General features: G+C 44.5%; 1 protein-coding gene across 2 annotated transcripts; it reads right to left on the bottom strand.

Moving 5' to 3' along the window:
• Window positions 1-173: 173 nt before the first annotated feature.
• Window positions 174-20,086, bottom strand: lcorl (ligand dependent nuclear receptor corepressor-like). 2 transcript variants are annotated; one of them, XM_034529919.1, is made up of 8 exons: window positions 19,944-20,077; window positions 18,947-19,012; window positions 17,503-17,594; window positions 17,201-17,327; window positions 14,426-14,644; window positions 14,219-14,294; window positions 2,074-7,331; window positions 174-1,976 (listed from the first exon to the last, which is right to left on the bottom strand). In XM_034529919.1, the coding sequence occupies exons 1-8, from the start codon at window positions 20,035-20,037 to the stop codon at window positions 1,969-1,971; spliced, it is 5,940 nt and encodes a 1,979-aa protein (XP_034385810.1). In that variant the 5' UTR covers window positions 20,038-20,077; the 3' UTR covers window positions 174-1,968. The 2 variants fall into 2 exon arrangements, with proteins under 2 accessions (XP_034385810.1, XP_034385820.1); XM_034529929.1 differs by lacking the exons at window positions 174-1,976; window positions 2,074-7,331 and adding an exon at window positions 7,639-12,389 and having other exon boundaries at window positions 19,944-20,086.
• Between the last annotated feature and the right edge of the window lie 4,446 nt (window positions 20,087-24,532).

Here is a 24,532-nt window from a genome sequence, read left to right on the forward strand (position 1 = left end):
AACAATCATGTACACCTAGAGGCATCGTGTACATGAGCATAATCAAATATTCACAAACGGTAGAGCAGGTGTCATAAAAAAAAAAAACATTCCATTTATTTTTTGGAATACTATCTAAACCTTGGAAATCATGGATTGCATTTCTATGTACGTCTCTGAAAATCAAACACTGGTTATTTCAAAAGAGTCTTTATTGTTCCAATCACAGACGCCTCTTTGTTGCATCTGAAAGGGACAGCATATAAAAACACAAAGAAAATATACAACAGATGTTTAGCACCAGGTTCTTCAAGAGAGCGCTGATCACAAGACGGGGCCGCCGCCCACATCCCTCCTGTTGCAATGGCAACCACAGTGCGTACGTACACGTCAGACACGCACTGCAGGTTGAAGGGTTGACCTCCAGCCAGACATCTTGGATCTACTTTCCCCGATCTGAGGTTAGTGTTGACCGGCCGGTTGATATTTAAAAGAGCAGTAGGTGGAGCTGAGCCCCAGTGGAGGTAGGCGTCTCTCGCTGAAACACACACACTAGGGAAACCTTAAACAGCAACACGTTTCCCACCTGCATTGAAACAGTAAATAATGCTAGTACGTTTATGATAAAAACTATTTAATGCTATTACGACAATTAGGGATCGGTTATTTTTCTGATTCATTTAGGAGAATAAAGCAGGTGGGAATAAAAAGCGATATCCTTAAAGATCACATTACATGGCTATGAAAAAAAACAAACTGAAGTAACATCCCAGGCTATCGGTACTTGTGTACATCCATTCGTCTGTCAGCAATAAAATAATTACTACATATGGATAAATCATCTGGGTTTGTATTGCACCAAATAGGTTCTCTAGGTTTACAGTAGGGGTTGGTAGTGGGACACGGGATGTGCAAAATATGGGGAAGGAATCTGTAGTGGGGGGGTTAATAATCTCAGATGGGATAGTGCAAGAAGTAGATCCGACACCAACATACAGTATCTGCTTTGGGTGAAAAGGAGAAGATGCACACAGACACACAACGATCGCTGAACTAAAACGAGACAGATCCCACGAACCAACTAAAGAATCTGGTTCTAATCTCACGACATCCGCAGGAAGCCTTTTCCTTCATCGCCTCACGTGGACCTCTGCGCTTCGTGGGGCCGATCACGCCACTCAGAACATGGCCGGCGGGGTTTATCCGCAGCTCGGTGTCAAGACGTGAAGCTATTGTTTGAATAACATTAATTATTTGGTTTTAGTACGAGGTGGTTAGCCAATTACTGTCATTCAAGACTCCGTTTTAAAGTCTGGGCCCCACTAGTAGTGGTTCGGGGGAAGAGGAGTCCTTCATTCACACCACGTTTTGGGATTGCAACACAAGCGTGACTGAAGCGTCAAAGAAGAACATGGCAAGCAAGGCTCGGATTGAGAGGAATTGTGAATCATTTTTGTCAAATATAAAAACAAATGTAAAGAGCAATTTGGAATTCAAATAGTGCCAAAGCAAAAGGTGACTATAAATTACGTGTGAAAGAAATGCATTAAATTAATTCTGGGGCTGTGCATTTTTATAGTTCATAGGTCAAGATTTACATTAAAAGGTCACTGATAGTGAGGTATATTTTGGGGGAGATGGATCTGTCTTTATGCAATCAAAGCTTGGCCTTTCCTTCCAATACGGGCTCACTGTAAAAGCAATGATCCCAATAAACGTAATAATTTGATCTACTAAACGTGTTCAGAAAGACAAAAGGCAGGTTTAGAATGAAAAACAAACAAAAAAAATCAGACATTTCTGTACATAAATATCAATGGATACAAATAGTGCAACATCAAGCATTTGTTAAGTTAGACCGCTACATAATTGCTGAGTGTAAGACTTAACCATAGCGGGATGGTCAGTCCACGTGGTCAGCTCAATGTCCAAAGGCACCACGTTAAACCACAGTCCTTTTCCCAGCTAGGGGGAGGCTCCATGCTTCATTTAGTTTTCTGTCAGAGAAGAAAGAGAGCACAACTTTCATTGTCACGATTTGAAATTGAGGTTTCACAAAAGTTGATATTCATTAAAAGAAGGAGGGGTAATTACCAAACACAAAGTCGCACCACCGTGGCCCGGTGAGGCCCCTCATCCGCGATTGTCTCAACGTCTTCGCGGGAGGAGGTTGCGGTGATTCGGTCGACACAACCCCGGGACTTCTGTGTTTGCCTTTCTGCCTCCCCGCCGGCATCTCCTCCGGCTCCTGGACTGATTTAGGTTCAGAACTCGGGAGCTCCATTGAGGCGGTGCTCCTTTTTCTGTCGGTTTTCACAGCTTTAACAACCCCCACCAGTTCTCTCTCCCTTCCTGCAAAGAGGTAAGCGGAAGGGGACCCGTTGTCCAGTGTCACGGTGCAGGAGTCCCACTCCTCCTCAGCGGACTCGTTGTCTGGGGAGTTGATCTTCCTCAGAAACACACGGCATTCCTTCAGTGTCTCGGGACTCCAGGCTTTAGAGCAGAGGTTCTGCTCTTTGGTTGCATCCACAGGCTCCAGAGTTTGGTCACCAGAACTGTTCTCCAGATGGTCAGATAACGGATCTTTTGCTGATCTGCGTAGGGATCTACGCTTTGGCTGCGGTCCAGTCGCGACGTGTCCATTTGAACAACTTGGAGCTACTTTGATGTTTTTATCCCTCTGCCTCTTTCGCCACCTCTTCCTTTCTTTTCGGGTTAGGAACCTGGTCCTCGCTCTACATAGAGTTGTCCGGTATTTGCCAAGGTCTCTTCTCCACCATAGTGCTCCGTGACTGAGCCTGCCCGTTGCACACCCGGGAGTGAAAAGTCGTCGCCTGATCTTGTGCGTCGGTAGAGGCGCCTCATGTCTCTTCCTCAACCTTTTCTGAGCCCGTTGGTGTTGCAGAGGACTTTTTGGCACAGTTTTAGCAAATTTCTTGATGTGTTTGCGGAGTCGCTCCGCCTGAGGGCTGGGGCAAACACTCGTCTTATTGAAAGAACGAGGGAAGTGCATGAATTCATAAGGATTACGGGAGCTCGTCTTCTTGACGATAGCCAGAGACTGTGTCTCTGTGGTCTGCATGTACCAGGAGCAGAGCTGCTGCATGCTGCAGGACCTGGGCGTGTTCGGAGGACAGTCGAACAGCATTCGGACAGAGGAATGTTTGGAATTCCTGGTGAATGAACCGTTGCCTTTAGTGCAGAGATTTGATTTTAAGGCGGGTTCTTTTTCTTGGTTCTCCACAGTGTTTGAGACCCACGTGTCAGAGATGAGCCGTATTCGCCTGGCGAGCTCCTGGTTCATCGTCGGCTCCTCGGCCGATGCTGCCCACCACCGTAGTGTCTCTTTTGAGGTAAAGATGGAGTTCACAGACACGCCTGCCACTCTGCTCAGGTCCTGAGAGATGTTGTTTCTTTCTGGTCCACAGAGCCGCCTCTTCTCCCTCGACATCTCCACACCACTCTGGTGCTCCCCCTGTCTCCTTTCATTGTTGGCCTTGTTCAGCAGAAGTTGTTTGGAGCGCCGTAGCAGAGCATTACTGTGGCTGTATGATCTAGAGGTGGCAACGGCGTGCAGAAAGTGGATCGAGGGCTTTCTCACTCTCATCGAGTGACGCACTGCTACAGGCTGATTTTGGGGTTTGCCTTTACTTTCCTCTTCCGCTTCAACCCCTTCTTCCGTTTGACGGATTTTGCTCGTTGACTGCCGACTGACTGTCCAGGGCTCTTTGGCAGATTTGAATTCCGGTAGGAGTACTTTCCTATGAACTGGTGTTTCGGGAGACTGCAGAGTATCCTTATTTATCTGAATTTTACGCTGCCGAGGTGACACTGTGGTGACTGTGACTGAGATCCCAGAGATTTTTACTTTCGCAGGTCTACCTGGTTTCCTTGAGGGTGCAGAATCATCCCTCTTTTGACATTTGAGGTTACTGCTAGATGGGGGGGCAGACTCTTTTACAGGGCCGACTAAATTTAATTCCTCGGGCAATTCTGTTGAGGCTGCTTTGATATTACCTGAGCTGGTCTTAGAGTTGTGCATTAAAATGCCCAAGTCACCTTTTAGGCCCACTGCTTGCCAAGCATCATGGAATTCTGTCTGCAGCTGGTCAAAGCCCTCAGACACCATGCGTTTGTTTCGCCTTGAACGGCCATACACTACTGTTATTTTCAGGTTCTTGTTCACATTCTCCTCAACTTCAGATGCTGTAACAGATTTTCCATCTCCTGTTTTTGCCCCCATTACGGAGTCCACTGCCTTCTCTTTGCGTGGTCGACCGATTGGCCTCTTTGCCTTTTGCTCAAGCTGTGGTCCCAGCTTCTTTGGCCGACCCGGACGCCTTTTTGGAGTGGTTTCATGGAAAGATATCGAGTCGCCTGGTGATCTCTGGCTCTCGGCGCCACGCTTAGTTGGAGTACCTTCGCCTGATCTTCTGGAGCCTATTTTAGGTGATGACGAAGCAGACTTGGCAGGCGAAGACGCAGACTTGGCAGGCGAAGACGCAGACTTGGCAGGTGAAGACGCAGACTTGGCGAGCAAAGACGCAGATTTGGGTGATGAAGACGCCGACTTGGGAGAAGAAGCTGACTTGGCCGGTGAGGCGGACTTGGCCGTTGAAGCAGATCTTGCCGGTGAGGTAGCAGAATTTAGTGGTGAAGAAATAGACTTTACTCGTGAAGTGACAGGCTCAGTTCTCTGGCTTTTTTGTTTCTTAAGTGTCCCTGACCATGACGCTTCTATACATGGGTCAAAGGGTTCCTGTGCACTAGAACCTGAATATGCTGATTTGAGACTGTATCTAACCCCCTCTTTATCCTTTACTGGAGAAAAGAACATGAGCTTTATCGGACTAGTGTACTGGACTTGGGAGTTGGGAAGGCTCTTTACACAGCCAGCAGACGTCATGGGGACATCCGTATTTGATGGGTGTTGGGGGGTTCTTGAAGTTGCCTTGGAGCCCTGTAGTCTTTTTGGAGATGACCGTAGCCTTCCAAAAGGCTTGGCAGCACAGTCGCTGCCATCTGTCTCGTCGTCTAAGCTCTGTTTTGTAGGACTTGTGTCTTTGGCAGCCATAGTTTGTGGAAAGACCTGGTTTGTAGAAAGACATTTTGACTCATTGTAGGGTGGCCCACTTTGTTCTCCACGTGTTGATCCAAAGGTATGCTTCCATGCGTGCTCGGGTGAGGACAGAGGGGCTTCACTTCTCGATTCAAACTGGATGTCCTCAGCATCTGGATCTTTGGATAAGGCACCCGGGGAGCTAGATGTCAAAACCTTGTCCATTTGTGTTTCCTGGTTAAGGATGCTTTCAGGGAAACATCCAACATAGTACTTCTTCCAGGGTTCTGTGACATAAGAGGAGAACCGCTGTGGGGGCACTATATTTCTCCTGGATCTCCTTGTGTCCTCCGAGTGGTGTGGTTGACATGTCTGGCCATCTCTAACAGGACTGTGGCAATCTTTACCCGTACCTGGTCTATCGTCACTGTCAGAGCTTTGACCAGGTGGGGCTTCTTCATGGCACCCATCACCCTCAGGATCACTACCTATACCATCTTCCTTACAGGGCCTGCTATACCAGTTTGCTGAGGCTGCACTCACTGTCGTCACCTGTGTTCGTACATTGTCACCCTTTGAGTCTTGTTTGCCATACTTTCTCTGCAGCTCAGGGGCCGATATTTGAGCGTCTGAGAGGGTAAGATATTTTTCCTCACCAGATATTTCCCTCTCTTTCTCCTCTGCTTTAATGATCTGAACTTCTTCTGTTAGTATACCTGGCTGTATCTCCTCTTTTACTTCATCCCTTTCTGTTTTTGCAGTGAGAATGTCCATTGGTCCCTCCTGAGCTCTATGATTCTCTACAGGTTCTAAACCTACCTCCATTTTGCTGTTAGAGTCCTCTTTAACTAGGTTTGAATCTGATGAAGTGGGTGGTTTAGTTACGGTAACGTTTCCATCTTTCAATCTTGCTCTCTTTGCTAGTGGTACCTTTCTCCTACTGTAGCACTGGTCAAACATGGCAAGCTCTCGTTTAATTTGTAAGGTTTGCCTTCTGGTTGAAGCATCGTCAGCAGGTGTTGCTATAGCAGCAAGGACTTCTTGGCGACGTCGGGAGCGGGTGTTGGGTGACTTAGGCTCGTTGCTATCATGGCGATTGAACAGCTCACTGAGATTGTAGTCACTAGCGCTGCCTGTATGAAGCACGGTGGTGATGATTTCAGTCAAATGAGCGTCAGCCTGACACTGCCGGTTCTGACTGGTTGAGGGACATGGCTGCTTCTCCTTTTCAGAGACATTAACAGCTGTAGCAACAAGAGGTGGATCCTTCTCTATAGGTTCGATTGTCTCCAGTTTCTCACTGAAGCGATTCACGACGTCTTGCAGTGACGTTCCACTTGGGTTCTGCTCAGCCGGACTACTTCTTGGGGTTCTATATCGCTCCCCTTCTGCAGCTGTGTCCACATCTGCTTCTTGGTGGCTTGCATTCCCAAGACCATCTTTAACCATTAGGTCAGCTTCCTCCTCTTGTCTATGGTGAAGGAGGGAGGGTGGCTTTTCATCGGTTTTCTTATTGACATCTGATGGCATAGGGGACAGAGGAGGAGAGGGGCTCTGTTCTCTCCTCAGGACAGGACAAGGGGGATCGCCATCTCCAACCCCTCTTTCTATTGTGTTCCTGAACTGCGTCAGACAAGCTTTGTTTGAATGACCGGGGCAACAGTGGGGGTTGTGTTGGTTACAGCAGATCGATGAGGAAGGGAAAAAACTAGAGGTGCGCAGCGAAGGAGATTTGGATAGCGAAGGAGAAGATGCAAACGAACACACTATGTTGTCGATACGGCCTACAGCAAGCCGTTGGCAGGAAATGCAGTGCAGCCTCTCGGGGCACATAACAGTGTAGGTTTCCATGCTGCAGCTCTGCACACAGCAGTAGCTTGAGCACAGAGGAGCGTCACTTTTACAGTCTGTTAAAGGGCAGTGATGGATGCTACAGTTGGACTTGGAGTCTCCTGGACGACACGTTGTGCTGCCATGACCTTGATTATCACAATCAATTAAAGGGAGGTACGGGCTGCTGTTATGGGCTTTACATTCACTAAATGGGACCGTGTTGGGGCTAACAACATCCTGTGGGTTTACACCACAGTGACAGCAGTGAGATTCAGTTTGACCTACAGGTCTGTGATTAAGCAATTTTTCCTGGTGCGCCAGCTTCAGGATCTGGTAGAGTAAGGAACGGTGTGCTGAGCAGAGCGAGCTGAGAACAGCGCCCAATGCCGAGCTCTGATGACCCGTAGTCCCTCGCTGTCCCAGATCACCCAATTCTTCCACACATGATGGCGACAGGGAGCTAGAGGCAAAAAAAAGAGAAGAGATTGGAGTTTTATTCATAGCTGAGCCCAGTTTTTAAATGACAAACAAATACATACTCACACAGACTAACTGCCCGGCCGGATTATGTTTTGAGCAACACTACAATAAGCTTAATGTTGTGTTGCATGATTTGCACTTAATCTTTAAGTGAATATTCTGTAATCCTCTGGGCTGCTTAATGCGGCAAACCTTTTCTGACTTTAAAGACACTCCAGCAGATAGCTATTCACACCACTCACACATTTCTCCATGCACACTTATGGTGAACTTTGATAGTACCCATCTATCATTTGATATTCTACGTTTTTATTATTGCTGTATAATGTGATCTGTAGCAAACTACAGTGTTATTCTAACATCATTAGACTAACATCTTAATGACATCCACGAGAGGTAAACATCTTGTAAACAAACCATTGCGATTGCCATGTGCTACATATACAGACACTTTTTGGGGTGGACAGAACAAGCCGATTACCATTTTTCTAGCCGGGATTGCCTTTGTCAGGTTTTGTCAAGCCAGCATGAAACAACTAAAAAGAAAATAGTTAAGTTCCTTGAAAGAAATAGCAATTAAAAAGAATAAACTGTCCTAGTGAACTGTTAATAGTCTGCAAGAAACAAATCATTATGTTAGTACAATTATGACAGCTGGCAACTGATTAAAGAACTGTTTTATTGATGAGTTGCTGAAGGCGAACGATAACATTCTGCAGAAAGCAGAAGGAACGATTGTAGAACGCTTAAACCAAAATGTTAACTTCAACAGCACTTTCACCGACAAAACAGCAACAAAAAAAAAAAAAAAACTATCAACGAACAGTTAAATCAGGTCCTGTGAGTGATTAGTTTCACTAGAAAAACAAGCAATTGATTTTTAATATCATTAGCTTAAATGTTCCGATTATGGATAGTATTTCCCACAATTTAAGTGCTGTATAAGTCCTTGTCAGGGTTCAACTGGACTGGATGCAGTATAAGAGTCTTACATTCTGTAGTGTTAATGTTACCAAATGTTTTAATCACTTAAATAATTTAATCTTAACATAAGCACTAAACAACCACAATAGTCAAGGGTGTCGTTTTAGGACTAAATAAATTATGTGCTAACATTTAAAAGCGCTCATGCAGCAACACTCATTTCACATTTCATCAAAGTGCCCCATTACAAAATCAATAGCTACAACAAACTAGTAAAAGCACAGTTCTGAAGCACAATCAATAAATAAGTAGGCAGCAACAACACAAACGGTTTCTACAATAAAAATGCTTCTTATAAATCATAAATAGCAGATTTCGGTTTAGTCGTTTCAAAGATTTGCCAGCAGTTCAGTCCAGAAGAAACAAAGAAATGCCCGAAGCTTAAAGTTTGAAAGCCCCAGTGTGTTCCCAGAATACACTGCAGTCAAACTTATACAATGAAATACTTTTTTTCTATTTCTCAAGAGGTGTTTAGGCTTGTTCACAAACTGTCTCTTTGATATAAATAGCAGCTCATTCCCAGAGTAGACACATCATGCTGCACTATGCTGTAAGCCCCAGACACAGGCCCCGTGTCCGGTAAAGAGACATCAGGACTCGTATAGTTGCCAAAGTTACCATGGTTGAAATGCCTAAACGACCTGACCAAAAAACACGGTTACAATTAGCCTTAAAAATGACAAATAACACACACAAAGATAACCAACAAGGACAAATACTATCACCAAGAAGTTCTGCTTCCTGGTGCGAGCTCAGAGCATGGCAAATCTCCTGTGAATGCCAACCGTTTGAAAGAATTAAATAAAAAATCTTCCAGAACAAAATGGCTGACTGACTGTATAATAATTGACTTGACGTAAATTGAAGTGTCGTTGATGGCAATACATTTACACATGTGTGGTTGTCCTTGAGACAAACCGCTCTAAAGCGTTCCTAAGCTAAAACTCCAGCAGAGTCAGTCTCATTACATAAGAGACCTTCATGTGAAACCTGACAGGCGGCTATAGGCAGATAAAGTTCAGAGGTATATATGTGGCAACGAGGTTAGAGAGAGAGAGAGACACACAGAGACAGAGACACACAGAGACACACAGAGACACACACACACACATACAGAGACACACACACACACACACACACACACACACACACACACACACACACACACACACACACACACACACACACACACACACACACACACACACACACACACACACACACACACACACACACACACACACACACACACACACACACACACACACACACACACACACACACACACACACACACACACACACACACAAACAAAAGCAGCTTTGTGTGGGAAACCCTGAACGGCTGCTTTGGTTGTAGCAATGTAAATGGAAATAGGCCCATCTCAGTAGCAGACACAACATTCAGCCTTTTCCCAAGACGCAGACAAAGAGGCCCGTGAGCCTCGCGCTGAATCAAGTCACCGCCCCCACCAGGAACTACTGCAACGTCCAGTAGCCCGCACAAACAACCGGTAAACCTGCGGCGTCGCGTCACAATGCGCGCCACCTTTGGCATTTTGGCTAGTTGGCACGGGCCGGTCGTCGCTACGCCTCTTTGTGACGGGGGAACGCTCCGGTAAAGTAAAGTTTTAAGCAGCAGTCATGTATGAGGTTTACAGTAACACAGCTACTGTAGCAGAATCAGTAAATATCTGTGATTATAAAAGAACATATTTTTACAAACGGTACACGTACACAATAAGATACATTTTTCCAAGCTTATCAGTGCACATTAGAAAAAACATGCTGCACAATTGCATTCCAACGACACTCGATACAATGTTCAGACTAGCATAGCACAAATAGAGAGAACTATGCCGACACAAAAATGGCTTTCTCAAGCTAATCTCTTCAACGGAAAAACTCAAAACGAGGATGTAGCCACCACAGCGGATTATACTGCACAATCTCCCTGTTTGTAGGTGTCTAACAATAGCAACGAGTTTTTAATCTGTTATAATGGCTCTAAGTCACTTCAGTGGCCTAGGTAAAATACCCAGAGAGAGATAGAAAGCTTCAAATGACAATCATCAACGCTCCATTAAGAGCGTGCTTTAAGAATTGAAACCTGAATAACCTAATAATCGAACAGCTAGCCAACATGAGTCACACTTCGTTTCTTAGCTCTACGGGGTGCACAATTGTGATTCGCACGCTTGTCCCTGGGCAGTCTGGTTGGCAACAATCAGTGTTAGTTTTTCCCCCTTGAAGAAAAACTCAATCATAGAGACATGAAACGTTAAGAACTTCCTGAAGGCCTTTAAGGATACTGCTGGTGTTATTTTATCCTGTTAAAATCCCCTAACAAGACCAAAACAAACAACTGATTTATGCTTAATAGTACGGTCTTTGTAGCCACAGACTGACACAGCATACCCCTCTGTGCCTTTGAACTCATTTGTCATCTAAAAATGGCTGTAAACATACAATCAATGGGGAATAGGATCAATTGAAAAAGTGGCGGATAAACGCAGTCATACCCGTTAAAAGTTGAAGAAAAAAAGTCAAACTTCTTCGGCCACTTTTCCCTCTAAAAACACATCGCCACTGAGAATTTAAAACTATCAGGCTTTGGCTGCACAGATTCGTAGGATAAATGTTCAGTTTTAGTTTTGGTCTTTTAGAGGGATTTGTTGATAACTGTAGGCAGATAATATAAAGCGAGCCATATCCTTTTTATATCTTTTAGCCTTAATGATAAAAACTGAGTTTGTTGACTTCGGCAGCCCCCGTGAACAAAAGCTGCGATGAGCACCGTTGCACCTCGTAGCTGCTCTGATCAACGCCCCGCACGAAGCTAGAGAAACACAGCTCAAAGTATGACGTGTGTCACATTACACACACACAGAGTTAAAAGACCTGAATATCAATATCCATATATATTTTGTAAAGGCATGTGTTGTGTTTAACAAGTGTCTCCAGAAAACACACGTATCTTGTCAAGTGTTGAGGAGTTCTAGAGGTGTTTTGTGGTCTAGAACATCATTGCTTCAGCAGCTGAGGCAAGAGTCCCTGAGTTAGTGGAACCGGTCATGGTACCAGAACCCGACGAGTTGGAATTGGACGAGCAAAAGTTGGCAGATTTCTTCTTAGGCGGGTTCTTCAGTGTTCCAGTACGCTCTTTGACTTTGTATTCCAGTGTGCTATGGGGCACCCCATAAACCCCCTGGGCCTTGGACACGCTCATGCGACCCGTCATCACCATGGTGATGGCCTCCTCCAACAGTTCGTGGTCGTACTGGCGGTACCTCCCGCGTTTCTTTCTTGGTTGCTTATCTTTATCCCGGACGCCCCCGTCTTCTGAATCATCCAGTGAGGACCCGCGTGGTCCCAGGCGATGAGGTGACTGGTCGGCACTGCCCGGACAGCCGTGTGGTAAGATAGGAGGTCTGAGTTTGAAGAGAGAGGAAGGTCTCGCTGTAGCTGTCGATGAGCCGGCGAAAGCCTCCATTGATGAGGTACGTTGAGTTATGTTTTGAGCCACGCTGCCATTCTCAGCTGGGATGGATCTGTTACGGTTGGACGAGGAGCGGACCTGAGGAATACGCAGGAACGTGGGTGGCTCCGGACTGGGAGTGGGGCTTGCTGCGGGCTGGAGAGCATCCCTGAGCTGGGGAAACGAGTGGGGGAGTGTCTTCTGAAGGCCGCTGGGCTGGTAGAAGGTAAGGGAGGAAGAAGGGAAACTCAAGTCTCCGTTTTCCTCTGCAGCTCCTCCGATTTCTGCCCGCTCCGCCCACGCTGCCACCTTCTGCAGAACAAGACGGGCTTCGCCACCGAACATTGACGTCACTTCATCCCTGGAATCTCTGCTTCCTGGTGCGAGTCGATGTAGTATCCCCAGCCTTCCCTCAGCCCAGCCATCCAGACCTTGCTTCAGGGTGTGAAGGGGTATCCCATAAAGCAATGCGGCCCGCTGCTCCTGCAGCCTCCCTGAACGAATATCCTTCAAGGCCTTGGACAGCAACCCCTCAGACAGCTCCAAGCTCCTCTCAATGTACTGCCTGCGCTGCCTCCTAGGGATGGGAGGACCAAACAGCAGGGTCAGGATGGAGGTGATGGAGGGAGTTTGATTTTGGCATAGGGTACAGGGGGGGTGCAGAGCGAGGGGTCCACTCCTTTATGCCTTGTGTTGGTAACATCACTGCGACTGTTATGTTTGTCTGTTCTCACACATTCTTTGTGTGGGGCAAAGCCTCTTCACGTCCAGGTGGGACAGTCTGTGAATGGCTGGGGTTACTTTGGCGCTCACACACGCAACCCTTGTAGTTTTGTGATATCCTTCAGTGAGAGTCATACATGCTTGAAGGTTGAATTATCAAACTCATCATAACCGGCTCATTAAAAAAAGGAGGTTAAATCGTTATGAGATAATGCAATGTTCTCCTCATTGTACAATCCTGAGCTGTTGGCAAATGTTATAGCACGGTGCCATTGCTGTGACGTTACCGCTCAAGAGATAAAAGAGTCAACCCCGTAGAACCAAAACACCGAACACAAGCTAGCTCTTCATAAAGACTAGAGAGGACCTGATCCAAGGCACTGGCAAACAAACGACAGAAACACAACACAGTGTTGATGCTAACCCTCCAATCCTAGTCATGCCACACACCTTAAAGAAAATGCAGTAGACAATAGTGCTGGATTCAGTTAAAAATGGGAAGTTCCTCACATGTAAAGTGACGTTTTCAGCTACATCCACACCAATACGTTTTGGTTTTGAAACACACAACTCTCGCTACATTTTAGTTTAGCGTCCACACTGTTCCGGCTCCGGAGATGTTTGAGAACGCTACTGAAGACATTTTAGTTTAAATACACTACGATTGTGTTTTCGTCTGGACGGGCAGAAACAGACACGATGGAACCGATAACGCAGACACCCACATCCGCTGCTCGGCATGGACCACGACGTGTCCTTCCCCAAATAGATCACGTGACCTTTTCTCAGAAGCAAAACAACATCAGCCTTGATTACCACGCGAGTACCAGTGGTTAAGCGTTGCTGACGGTGTTGCCTATGCTGGCTGCTGTTGTGTAGTTAAATTCTACATTTTGTAATGCTACCATTGCCTACACGCGCAAGCTATTTCCTAGCAGCTCGTCCAGCGGCGTTATCAGCCCTACGGAGCAGACGTTGGAAGGTGCCGTTTGCAGTTTTGAGGAGGGCGATGGTCATAAAACGGAGGACGATGTTGTTGTTATCGGTGATTATTTTTGTTCTGCACAACAAATCAGGAAACAAACAAAAGCATAAATGCTCTTCAGTACGTCGGGGACTTCCAGCCACCAGGCAGCGCTACGAGCGTGAGCAGACAACAAAACCAAGGGGAAATTAGTTAAGTGTGTCGACTCAATTCCTAGACCAAACGTAAACATGTTTGAGTGCGTGTGAGGGAAATATAGAGACTCTTAAGTATCAAACAAGAAAATATACTAAAAGAGGTACAATAATATACGCTGTTGTATTTTTCTGTAACTAAGCAACCAACCGCAGAGTAGACAATCTGCTTCCTATACAATCTGCTTCCTATACAGCCACTACACGCCCAGTGTACGTGAATAGTCACGTGATATGCACGTTGGCGACGGCGATTCTTTCTAAAATGCTACTGAAACACTTGTGTGTACGGAGGTCGTTTTCGTTTTAGTGTGGATGTAGGCTTATTCATGCCGAGTTTGGAAAGAAATGACTAGGTAATGTAAATGTTTTATTGTATTTCAATAGAACACCCAGTTTTAACTAATAGTAATGACAGGGCCTCCCTTGTGCATTCTGCCACGTGGTCAAATACCACTCAAATTCATAGCCAGAGGAAATCCAACAATACAAAAAAACTCTTACCCGGCTTTGTGACTAGATGGTGTTGATGAAGTTGCTGAGCACGCAGTGTTCCTGTTGGAGAGGTCGAGCACGCCGTCTGTTACAATAACAATTCATTTGAACTGGTTAGGGTTGCAGGGTACAACATCCAATGTCTAACCACTTTAGAAGCTGGAAAACATTTCTTCATTGTCTTTGAATTCACAATAGGTATGATGCGTTCCCTACCCGGGTCACTTTCACTCTCCTCCCCAGTTTGGCTCACTGTGAGGTCCAGAGGGGCGTCTGATGGTTGTGGCAAAGGTGATGAGGTCCTTGTTGTAACACCATTTGTACTGGTGTGGAGTAGGCACTTGGATGCGTACTCCAAGGCAAACTGATGTATCATCTTCTTCATTAGCTCCTGAGCAACCGGAGGGATGTTGAAATCACAGCCCAGGGACGCATCTAATGAAGAAGGGCAAGAGAAATAAGAAAAAGACAATCTTATAGAACAAGAAAGTACTAACATTTGGTTACTTGCCGATACCGATAGACCGCCGTTTGCAGTAGGGATGTTAACGATTAACTATTTAACCGGGGTAACCGGTAAAAACTCACAGGAGTCACTTAAAGGAGAACAGCTGGTCCACCTTAAGAGAACCGGAGCTGTTGCTAACTTTGGGGTTAAAGTCCTTCACTTTATTCATCAGCTGTCTGACGGGCAAGACATGAGATCTTGGCTTGGATCTTGAGTTGAAATAAACTGCACTGCTACGTTCACAGATACGTCCTTGCTTACTTCCTCTCGTTAAACCTCCTCTTTTAAAATCAACTTTTTCACCAGGTACTGCACACGTGGCTTAAAAGTGACTCTTATAAATACCTAGATATTTATAAGAGTCAACAACCTCTATTTCCCTTCCTTCAAGAGTGATGAAACACTGGATGGAACACTTGGGTCGAACTGTCCCTTTAAAAAATATTAAACGTAGCTGTTTAGCTACTGCTTACTGTGTATAATTCAGAGGAAGAACAATTGAAATATGATGCATTATTATTCATTTCACAATCCAGCAGCATATTAGAATGGAAAGCTCCACCTTGAACACAGGTTAAATAAATTGAAGTTTATTGTGCCTCTTTCACTTTTAAAAAATGTATTAGTTTGACTTAAGATGGATTTTACAACATTATTCTCCCCACTGCCAATGCCAAAATTCCCAGTTAGAATAAGGGTTAAATGTAAAGCAAGACCGTGTTTGCCCTCAAATCAATAAATCCAACACCTGAAAAACACAGCCGGGCCGGGGTTACTCAGTCAAAACATTGCTGAAATACACTTGGCGGAGATAAATTCCAAATAAGTTTTTTTTGTCGCTTGCTTTGATAAAACCCTTGCAGTTATAAAGTGGCGCATGGATTTAATTAACGGAGGTATTTTGCTGGCCATAACGTTATTATTGTTATTAGTTAGTGTCGGGTCTTCTAGCGGGGGAAATTCACTCACGGGAGAAAAACACACCCAAGTTGGGCAAGTAGCACCGCCTGCAGCACCAGAAAATACTCTTAGCCGAGGTATTCATTTCCAAACAGGGCGTATTAGATGCTCGCTTTGACAAAACCACCGCGGTTATAAAGTACAACATGGATTTAATGAACGGAGGTATTTTGCCGGCGGTAAAGTTATACGCTGGTGTGGCAAAAAGCTTTGCGTTGCGATGGCAGAGTGGCGCTGCACCTGTCGGCTATCTGCTCGCTGACTCCAGGGAAGTAAAGAAAAGATTGCTTGTACATCCAGCATGAATGTAGCGTTAGCAGGCTATAACCAGCATCCAGCATGAGTAATATATCATAATATGTATTATTAACGACTGATGGCATGTATTGTTTTCATTTATATCCTAATCATATACCTGCATCATTAAATTACATCATTGCCCATCGTATTAGGACATGATGTAATTTAATGATCAGGCTGGAGGGTTCTCCGAATACACTCTAACGTTACAACTCTTCTTCACTTCCCCGGAGTCAACAGTTCATGACAACGCTGGAAGCAGTGCTGCTCGGGGGCCCCCAACAGCACTGCGCTAGTATTATTAAATCATTCACACACACACACACACACACACACACACACACACACACACACACACACACACACACACACACACACACACACACACACACACACACACTATATATATATACATAAATTATATATACATACATACATTATATATATATATATACATACATATATACATAATATATATATACATACATATATACATACACATAATATATATATTATGTGTATATGTATATATATATATATACATATATATATATATATATATATATACATATATTGATATATATACACATACATATATATATATACACACACATACACATACATATACACACGCATACACATAATATATATATATACATAAAATATATACATATATATATATATACATTATATATATATATATATATAATATATACATTATATATATATACACACATATATACATTATATATATATACACACATATATACATTATATATATATATACACACACATATATATATATATACACACATATATATATATATATATCAATGACATGAACCATTATACAGAATTTCATCCATGTGATTAAATTATGGTACATCCTCCGGTGAATGCTTGGGATTACTTCAAGGACCCCCAGCCACATTGACTACGGGAACTCTTGTGCTAGAATAGGGTTACTTGCAAGAACTAGTCCCTTGATAAAGTGTTGACAAAGGATAATCCAGAGGAACAAAGGCAATGTGTGTGATGAAGAAAATGATGTGTAATGTTTAAATTAATGCAATTTAATTCTCCTCCTTGGTATTAGTGTGGCCGCAGCAAGGTCAGAAAAGGATATCTCATCTCAAAAAACAGAAACTATCTGTATAGCGATAATGGGATCTGATGATTTTTTTCAATGCTTTACAGAGCGGACAGACAGACGCCCGACTGACCTTTTTTGTGAAACACAGCTTGGAGGATCCTCTGCGCTGATTGGCTGCTCTCAGAGATGGTTGGAGCCTGACAGGGAGAGTAATCAGAGGGGGAGGAAAGGGGCGACGTGGCTGCAGGTAGATGATCCTACAAGGGGAAAAAGGGGTAAAGTTACTTCACTGAAATATATCCTATTACACTGTTTTATATCAAACAATTAAATTTAAACAACTGTCAACCACCACGGGTAACTTAAATAGGCTCCTCTAAAGGCAAAGTACAAACATTATTTGTGGATTATCTTTACTTGAACAATCCTTACACTGCTGAGTTTGTCCAGGGAAAGGTTGCAGAATGAGCATTGAGAGCAACTTGTTTCAGAGGACCAGTCGCCCACCTCTTCAGGTTCACAGTCTGAAAGACAGAACATCAATAAATATGGGTACAGGGTACAAGGATCAAACAGCATTGTTGCAAATCAATATATCTATATACATATTTATTGAGATCGTAGAGCTACTGGGAGTAAAGCGTGGTAAAAGTCCCCACCTGATCTGATACTTTCATACATTTCAAAGCTGCCTGATGGGACTCAACTTAGCTGTGACACATTTTATATCCATTACAATTAATTCACATTATCTGTACCTGAAGTAAGGGTACACTATTTGACTGAGTGCCAATAAAAGTGGACAAAAATCTGATATATCTATAAGAGGTATTATTATGACAACTACTCTGTGGGATCAAATGATGCCATCGCCACACAATGGGCAACACATTGAGCTGTACCCACCATTAAATGGACGTGCGCCTAGGTTCTAGGGTTATTTTCATCTCTCTAAATCCAGCATCTTTATCCATGCTACCCAGGCATATGCCCTTGCTAATACAAGGCCTTATTGTTTAATTTATTATCTTTAAGTGGGAGGAATTAGGGGCCAGTGTGCCATGTACCACTTGCGTTTTTTTCTTTCTTACTAGCTCTGGGTTAAAATGTGATACCATGCTGAGACCCACAGCTGCCCTGCTCATCACACGGGTGCAGCACCCGTTATGTTTTTATTGATATAACTGCTTGTTTATACTGCAACTATTTTATAAAGATTTCCGTTGTTGTTTAACTGGCTAACAGGACGCTGTGAAGTGAAGTCTATGTTGTTGCTTTTACCATGTAGGGCTATTTCAGGAGGTGGGTATATAATAGTTATAATAGGTAATCAAGTTGGTAGGTGATTACAAGATTTAGCAAGTGAGTGGGCCACACATACACAGGGGACTAGTTTAGAGGTAAAATAGATTTGCAGTTCCATGCCAGATCACCACTCCTTTAACCCTTTGTGTTTTTACCATAGGGCTAGATGGACTGAGTGAGGGCATCATTCATGTAAAAATGGCTGTGTAATAATCTAAGTGGGGCAGGGGTGCGATTGTGAGGTTATCTATCCATAATTCTACAGATAGATGAATCACTTTATACAAGAATATATCACCATTCTGTAGCTGCCAGTCCAACTTTAAAAACAACCATGGTAGCATTATATAAACGTAATACTTAATGTAAAAACAGTGATTCAACCCACCTACTCTGTCCTACAGCCACAAATACTCACTATGGATCAGGAAAAATGGATCAAAGGAAAAATGTGGAGTGCTACAGGCAGGTTTGAGAAGTCTTTTTTTGTTGTGAATAAATATAAAATACAACTGTGATTACACAAAGTGATGAAGACTTCTTTTTTTTTAATGAACACACAAAAACCCACCATCAAATAAATTGAGGTCCCTCAGCAGCAGTGGGCCATAGATTCCCTCCAGAATGCTTTCAAACCCTGCAAGACAAAATAAACAGAAAGCTTCCTTCAGTACTGACATGAACAAGATACCTGTATACACATATATTATCCCACATATACATATGGACGCCAAACTAGACCAGTTTTACGGCAACAACACCGATTGATCACCTGCCACAGACCGCTGTCACCAACACATTTAATATTTAATAAAGAGCCCATGGAATAATTTAATAAACTAAACAAACAATTCATAGGATTCGTGAACGGTGGCAACATCAAGACTATTCCAGAGTTTAATGTCACTGTGCTTAAACATCACAAAGCAGAATAAACACGGCTAGCTTCGGGTGAGCTAGCCTAAGGTTACCGGCTAATGTAGCATGATCAAATAATAAAAACAGCGTTCAAAATAGCAAACGGCTTCCCGAAACCAGTTACCGGAGACCACCGAGACGTCTGCTTTTCTTATATTGCACTGACAGGAGAAGCCCTAACGTAGCAGCAATCCCCTCCCCCCCAAAAAAATAACAGCAACAGCGTCCACGTTAGCATAGCATGTTAGCTCGGCATTAGCATAGCCGACATATATGTCAATAAACACGTTTAGCTGACGTTGCAACTGCCGGTTAAATATATTATATATGATGAGGCTTCATGGTGCATGAGGGATATATCACCTCGGCCACGTAACACGGTCTGACAGAGCTAGCATCGTAGGGCAGGGAGCTAACTGAGAGGGACAAAGAAAAAGAGCCAACTCGCAGGGCTAGCCAGCTGGTGAATATTAGCCTGCCAGCTTAACGTAGGCCACCTATGGAGCTGCTAGCTAGCTAGGAGTTAGCTAGCTAGTAGCTACCTAACAGACGGGGGGGGGTAGCGATCCCTCGGCTACCGGGCGAAATCCCTCTGAAGCTCGTTGGGGTTTTTTCCCCACATAAAATATGAAACTGCAGATGGACCCTACCGACGCAGTGTATCAGTTTGTGTCGCCAAGAATCAAGTTCCCGCCGAAACCCTTTCCTTTCGGCCGTGCATTTGCAGCACTGCACGGTCGCCATTCTGCTGCGTCCTTCCTCTCCCTCTCCCTCTCTCTCCCCCTCTCTCTCTCTCTCTTCTCTCTCTGTCAGAGCGACAGGAAGCGGCTGCGAACAGTTTCCAGCTGCGGCTGTCATGCTCACGGCCGCCGCTAGGGGGAGTATATAGATTTAGATACCCTACATTTAGTCTCGTGGATAAAACAGACCCCCACTTTCTTTTGCTTTTTGAATTATTTTTTAAGTGTACTGCCACAGCTCGCCTGTTTTGTCTGTCCTGTGGTTGCACCTCATATATTTTCCTGGGCAGTACAAAAATAACGTTGTTTATTATATATAGTATTAGCCAGCCAACGATAAGCAGTTTTGTAAAATCCTCTGGGGCACTGAGAAAACCAATAAGAATAAAACCAGACTGTTATCACTCTTTTACCGAAATCTAAGTCATTTCTGAGCAGATGCTGACAGTCTGAATGGACCACCTGCTCCTCTTCAGTGCTGCCACGTGAGGGCAGCAGAGAGCTTTACATTTCTCTCAGAACGCATCCGTTGGGTCCCGCGCGCATTAAGATGTTTGCATAAACACAGGGTCGAACGACAAGTAACTAGATGACACGGTCTTCAGTATCATCCACCCTGTTCAAAACCACCCGAATAGGATTTCTCTGTTTGCATGCAGTCGACAGGGCAGCCAAGCCCCAGACCCTTTAGGGGCCCCACATGCCCCAGTTTCATTGTTTGCCAATTTGTCTGTAAAAATTGTAATTAATAGCAGATTTAATAGGATTATGCACCACAAAATCTCATTATCCTCTTATATAATGGACTCTAATGTCAGTCTTGCACTATCTGGGGGTCCTCTTTTTGAAAAGGGGCCACGGCAAAGCTCTAATTTTTAACGTGCATTATTTTAGTTGACAGCATGTTTAAATGGCACAATTGACCAAATCATTTGATAAAATTACACACATTTGACACACACACGCGGGGCCAACCTCGGGCCTGTTAATCCACCATTCAGGAGTTCTGGTCTCTATTCAAATGTAACAATGTATTGTTCTGGATGCACTGCCCTTGGGGTGATGGGTTCTTGTGTACACTAATGCACAGAGAGTTGTCAGAACAGGGTTTTAACTGGGGCCGCACCCCAACCCCCCACAGCTCATTCCTGCCCCAGGGCCTCCTGACAGGTCAATCTGGCTATGCGTATCTCAAAGGTATGAGAACAACCAAACATCAACAAAAGGCTTCATGGGGAGAGTGTGAGTGACAGAGTGAGGGAGAGAGAGGCAGGGAAGCCGATCGGACAACATGTGACGTCGTCGAGTGAAAACGAGCTGTGGAGGGTTGTAGAAGCAGATACGGGGGGGGGGGGGGGGCGATTGAATGTCGAGCTCGGAGGAGGCAAGCATCACAGGCCCAGGTGGAATTCATTGTCACGGCGATATATACAACCACGCTGGTTGCCGTGGAGATGGCGATAAAAGGCGGTTCCGGCTGCGGCCTTCTGGGCCAGAGCGTGCCCCCCCCCCCCCCCCCCCCCCCCCCCCCCAGGGAGGGAGCGAGACAACTCCATACAGGGTCACCACAATGCTGTGCAAGTGTGTGTGTGTGTGTGTTTGTGTGTGTGTGTGAGAATGCACGTGTGTTTAAGTATCATGTATAACAATGCAGTCGACCCGCAGTGTGACTGCGTGCGCATTGAGTGATCAGAAAATGAGTGGCAGCGTAGAAGAGGCGGTGGTCCCACTTTTAACACCTCCGCCACCTCTGTGTGTGTGTGTGTGTGTGTGTGTGTGTGTGTGTGTGTGTGTGTGAGAGAGAGAGCCTGAGCATGACACCTGGATCTTGTTATGTAGAGCAGAAGAGGGGTAGGGGGGGGGGGGGGGGGGGGGGGACAGTAGCTACACATTATGCCTCAGTTTCACTGAATCATCGAGTCCAAACACAACAGCCAGAAATAGACGCTGGCAAACAAACCAGGTATTAGATGTAGCCACGGGTTGAGGGAATCAGGAGAGCTCATTACGCTCGTCACCATTAACTCACAGAATAACCAAGGCGGGATGAGGACCAACCCGTCCATCTTTCCACTTAATTAATTTTTTTCTAATCCACTCCATCGTCTCTTCACTTTCCCTCTGTTCCCTGAAGGATGCGGAGGACGCTAGTTAAAAAAGACGTTTTGTCTCTTCAATTTAATGCTCTCTTTATGCCATAAAAGAACGCCTCACTTATTTAATACAAACAGGATTTAGCTGGTATTAGTGGGTCCTGGTCTCACGTCGTTCTAAATTCAAAACGCTGAGTTTACTGCGTTGGAAGTGAAGGGGTAGAAACCATGTCCCACTTATGTATGAGCCCCCCCCCCACACACACACACACACACACACACACACACAGTCTCAGGTAACTGCCCTGTGGTGCGCATAAGCCAGTGGGGATCACATTTAATTTAGATGAGGCTTGATAAAGGAGAAGGCCCTCTGGCCTTTTCTTTTTACGGTGGTGATTTGTGACAGTTGATGCTATATATGCTATGTGTGCTAATACCGTAATAGGTTTAGTCATTTGTACGTCGAATGAATCATTATGAGCCCGTTTTACTGGGGTGAGACCCCGTCGGCCACAACGGATTGGGAGAGTTTTTTGGCGGCGACCTCCCGCGTAATCGCTGACACAGCGCAGACCCTCGCCACGCTCTGAGCGCGGCCCTTTCAAATCGGATTTCCACAAAAACATTTTTGAAATTGCTTATTTAACCCGCTTTGAAAGGCTTGGCATTGTTTTAATGAAAACATATCGGTTGGAGCGGAATATGAATGCAAAGAAAATAAATATGGAAATGATTACCTGGGCCTTTTTTGTGTGCGAGTGTCTGCGCATGTGCATGAGGCCTATATTATGCATGTGTGTGTGTGTGTGTGTGTGTGTGTGAGAGAGGTTAGAGATCGGCGTTATGGTTGGACCGTGGCCTCTGTGATTACCACAGAGGTGCAGCATTCCCGTCCCTGCAGAATCCAGCGTGAACCCTCACTTCAGCTTTGTCCATGCCCAAACACACACACACACACACGCGCGTGCGTGCACGCGGCTCTGCTCGCTGTTGTGCAAGCGAATGGACATAGACATCTGTTGAGAATTCCTTGGCTTCAAATGAAAGATGGCGGTCGCCGTGTGGCAGGGTATTATTTATTTGTGACCGAGCCTCACTGCACATTCCTTTACGAAACTCTGCCAATGTCTTCACAGAACAGATATAGCCAAAGTTTTAGCAGCTGAGCTCCACATTGGAGCGAGGAAGAGGAGACGGGGAAGGTAAACAGAAAGGAGGAAGGAAGTGGCAGTGAAGTGAGTAAAGGGGAGTTAAATCTGAGCAGGTGTGTGCGTGTGTGTGTGTGTGTGTGTGTGTGTGTGTGTGTGTGTGTGTGTGTGTGTGTGGACATGCACACAGAGACGTGGAGAGCTGCACTGCTGTGCAGAGAGACACCCATCGGCTGGCCATTTGAAGAAGTCTTTCATTGCTTCTGCTCCGTCCAGCTGGTTCCAACTGACCCCCCCTTAACTCTTCCTGTCTGTCTTCGCTGCGTCTGGGCAGGTCTTTAGGTAATTGACGGGGGCTCAGTGAGACGGGTTGTTTTGAGTGGAGGTAAAAGGTAAAGCGGGGCTCTAGGGGCTCACGCAGCACAGCAGCAGTACGGAGGATTAGCATTAATAAAGCACTCGACTTTGAAGCAAACGCTGTCTATAAAGGAGGTTTTCCCACAAAACTAAAATGCATTCTGTCCGTCATTGAAGTGAGGAACTATTAGTTCTGTTCTAACTGCATTCCTTGACATCACTTTAGTTTTATGTTTTTTTATCTTGAATATCATTTCCATATCTTTCAAATTCAACTGCTATAAATGAAGGTTTCAAGTGCAAACAGCTGTGAACGTCAAAATGTTCCAACACTCTCTTGCATTCAGCACGATGGTGCTGACAACATGAACTAAAACAGTACTGAGAGACAGGAGTGTGTTTGTATATATGTCATCTAATCATACATACATATATATATATATATATATATATATATATATATATATATATATATATATATATATATATAAATGTCACTCTTTATTTGTACAGCACTTTTCATATTCATTTTCATTTGTAGTGCTTCACTCATTAAATATATCAATACATACATACACGTGTGTGTGTGAATCTGAGGTCATAAAATACAGCAGTAATAATAATAAAGCATTCTATATTTTAAGGCACTCTTCATTCAAGAATCTCAGAGTGCCACAGAGCCAGTACAACCAAACAATGATGCAACGGTGACACACATCATATTTCTCTTTTTGTGAATCTACACAGTATGAAAGCGATCATATTGTCAGTCTGATGAGAGTTTGTCCACATTTATTCATCATCACACTGACTTAATAGCGTGACATCATGTCATTGGATATCTATTGTTAATGTTTTGGTCGTGTTGAAGCCAAATGTCCTTGGAAACATGAAGCAA

This window comes from Cyclopterus lumpus, chromosome 1 (genome assembly GCF_009769545.1).
Source record: "Cyclopterus lumpus isolate fCycLum1 chromosome 1, fCycLum1.pri, whole genome shotgun sequence".
NCBI classification, from domain to species: Eukaryota; Metazoa; Chordata; class Actinopteri; order Perciformes; family Cyclopteridae; genus Cyclopterus; species Cyclopterus lumpus.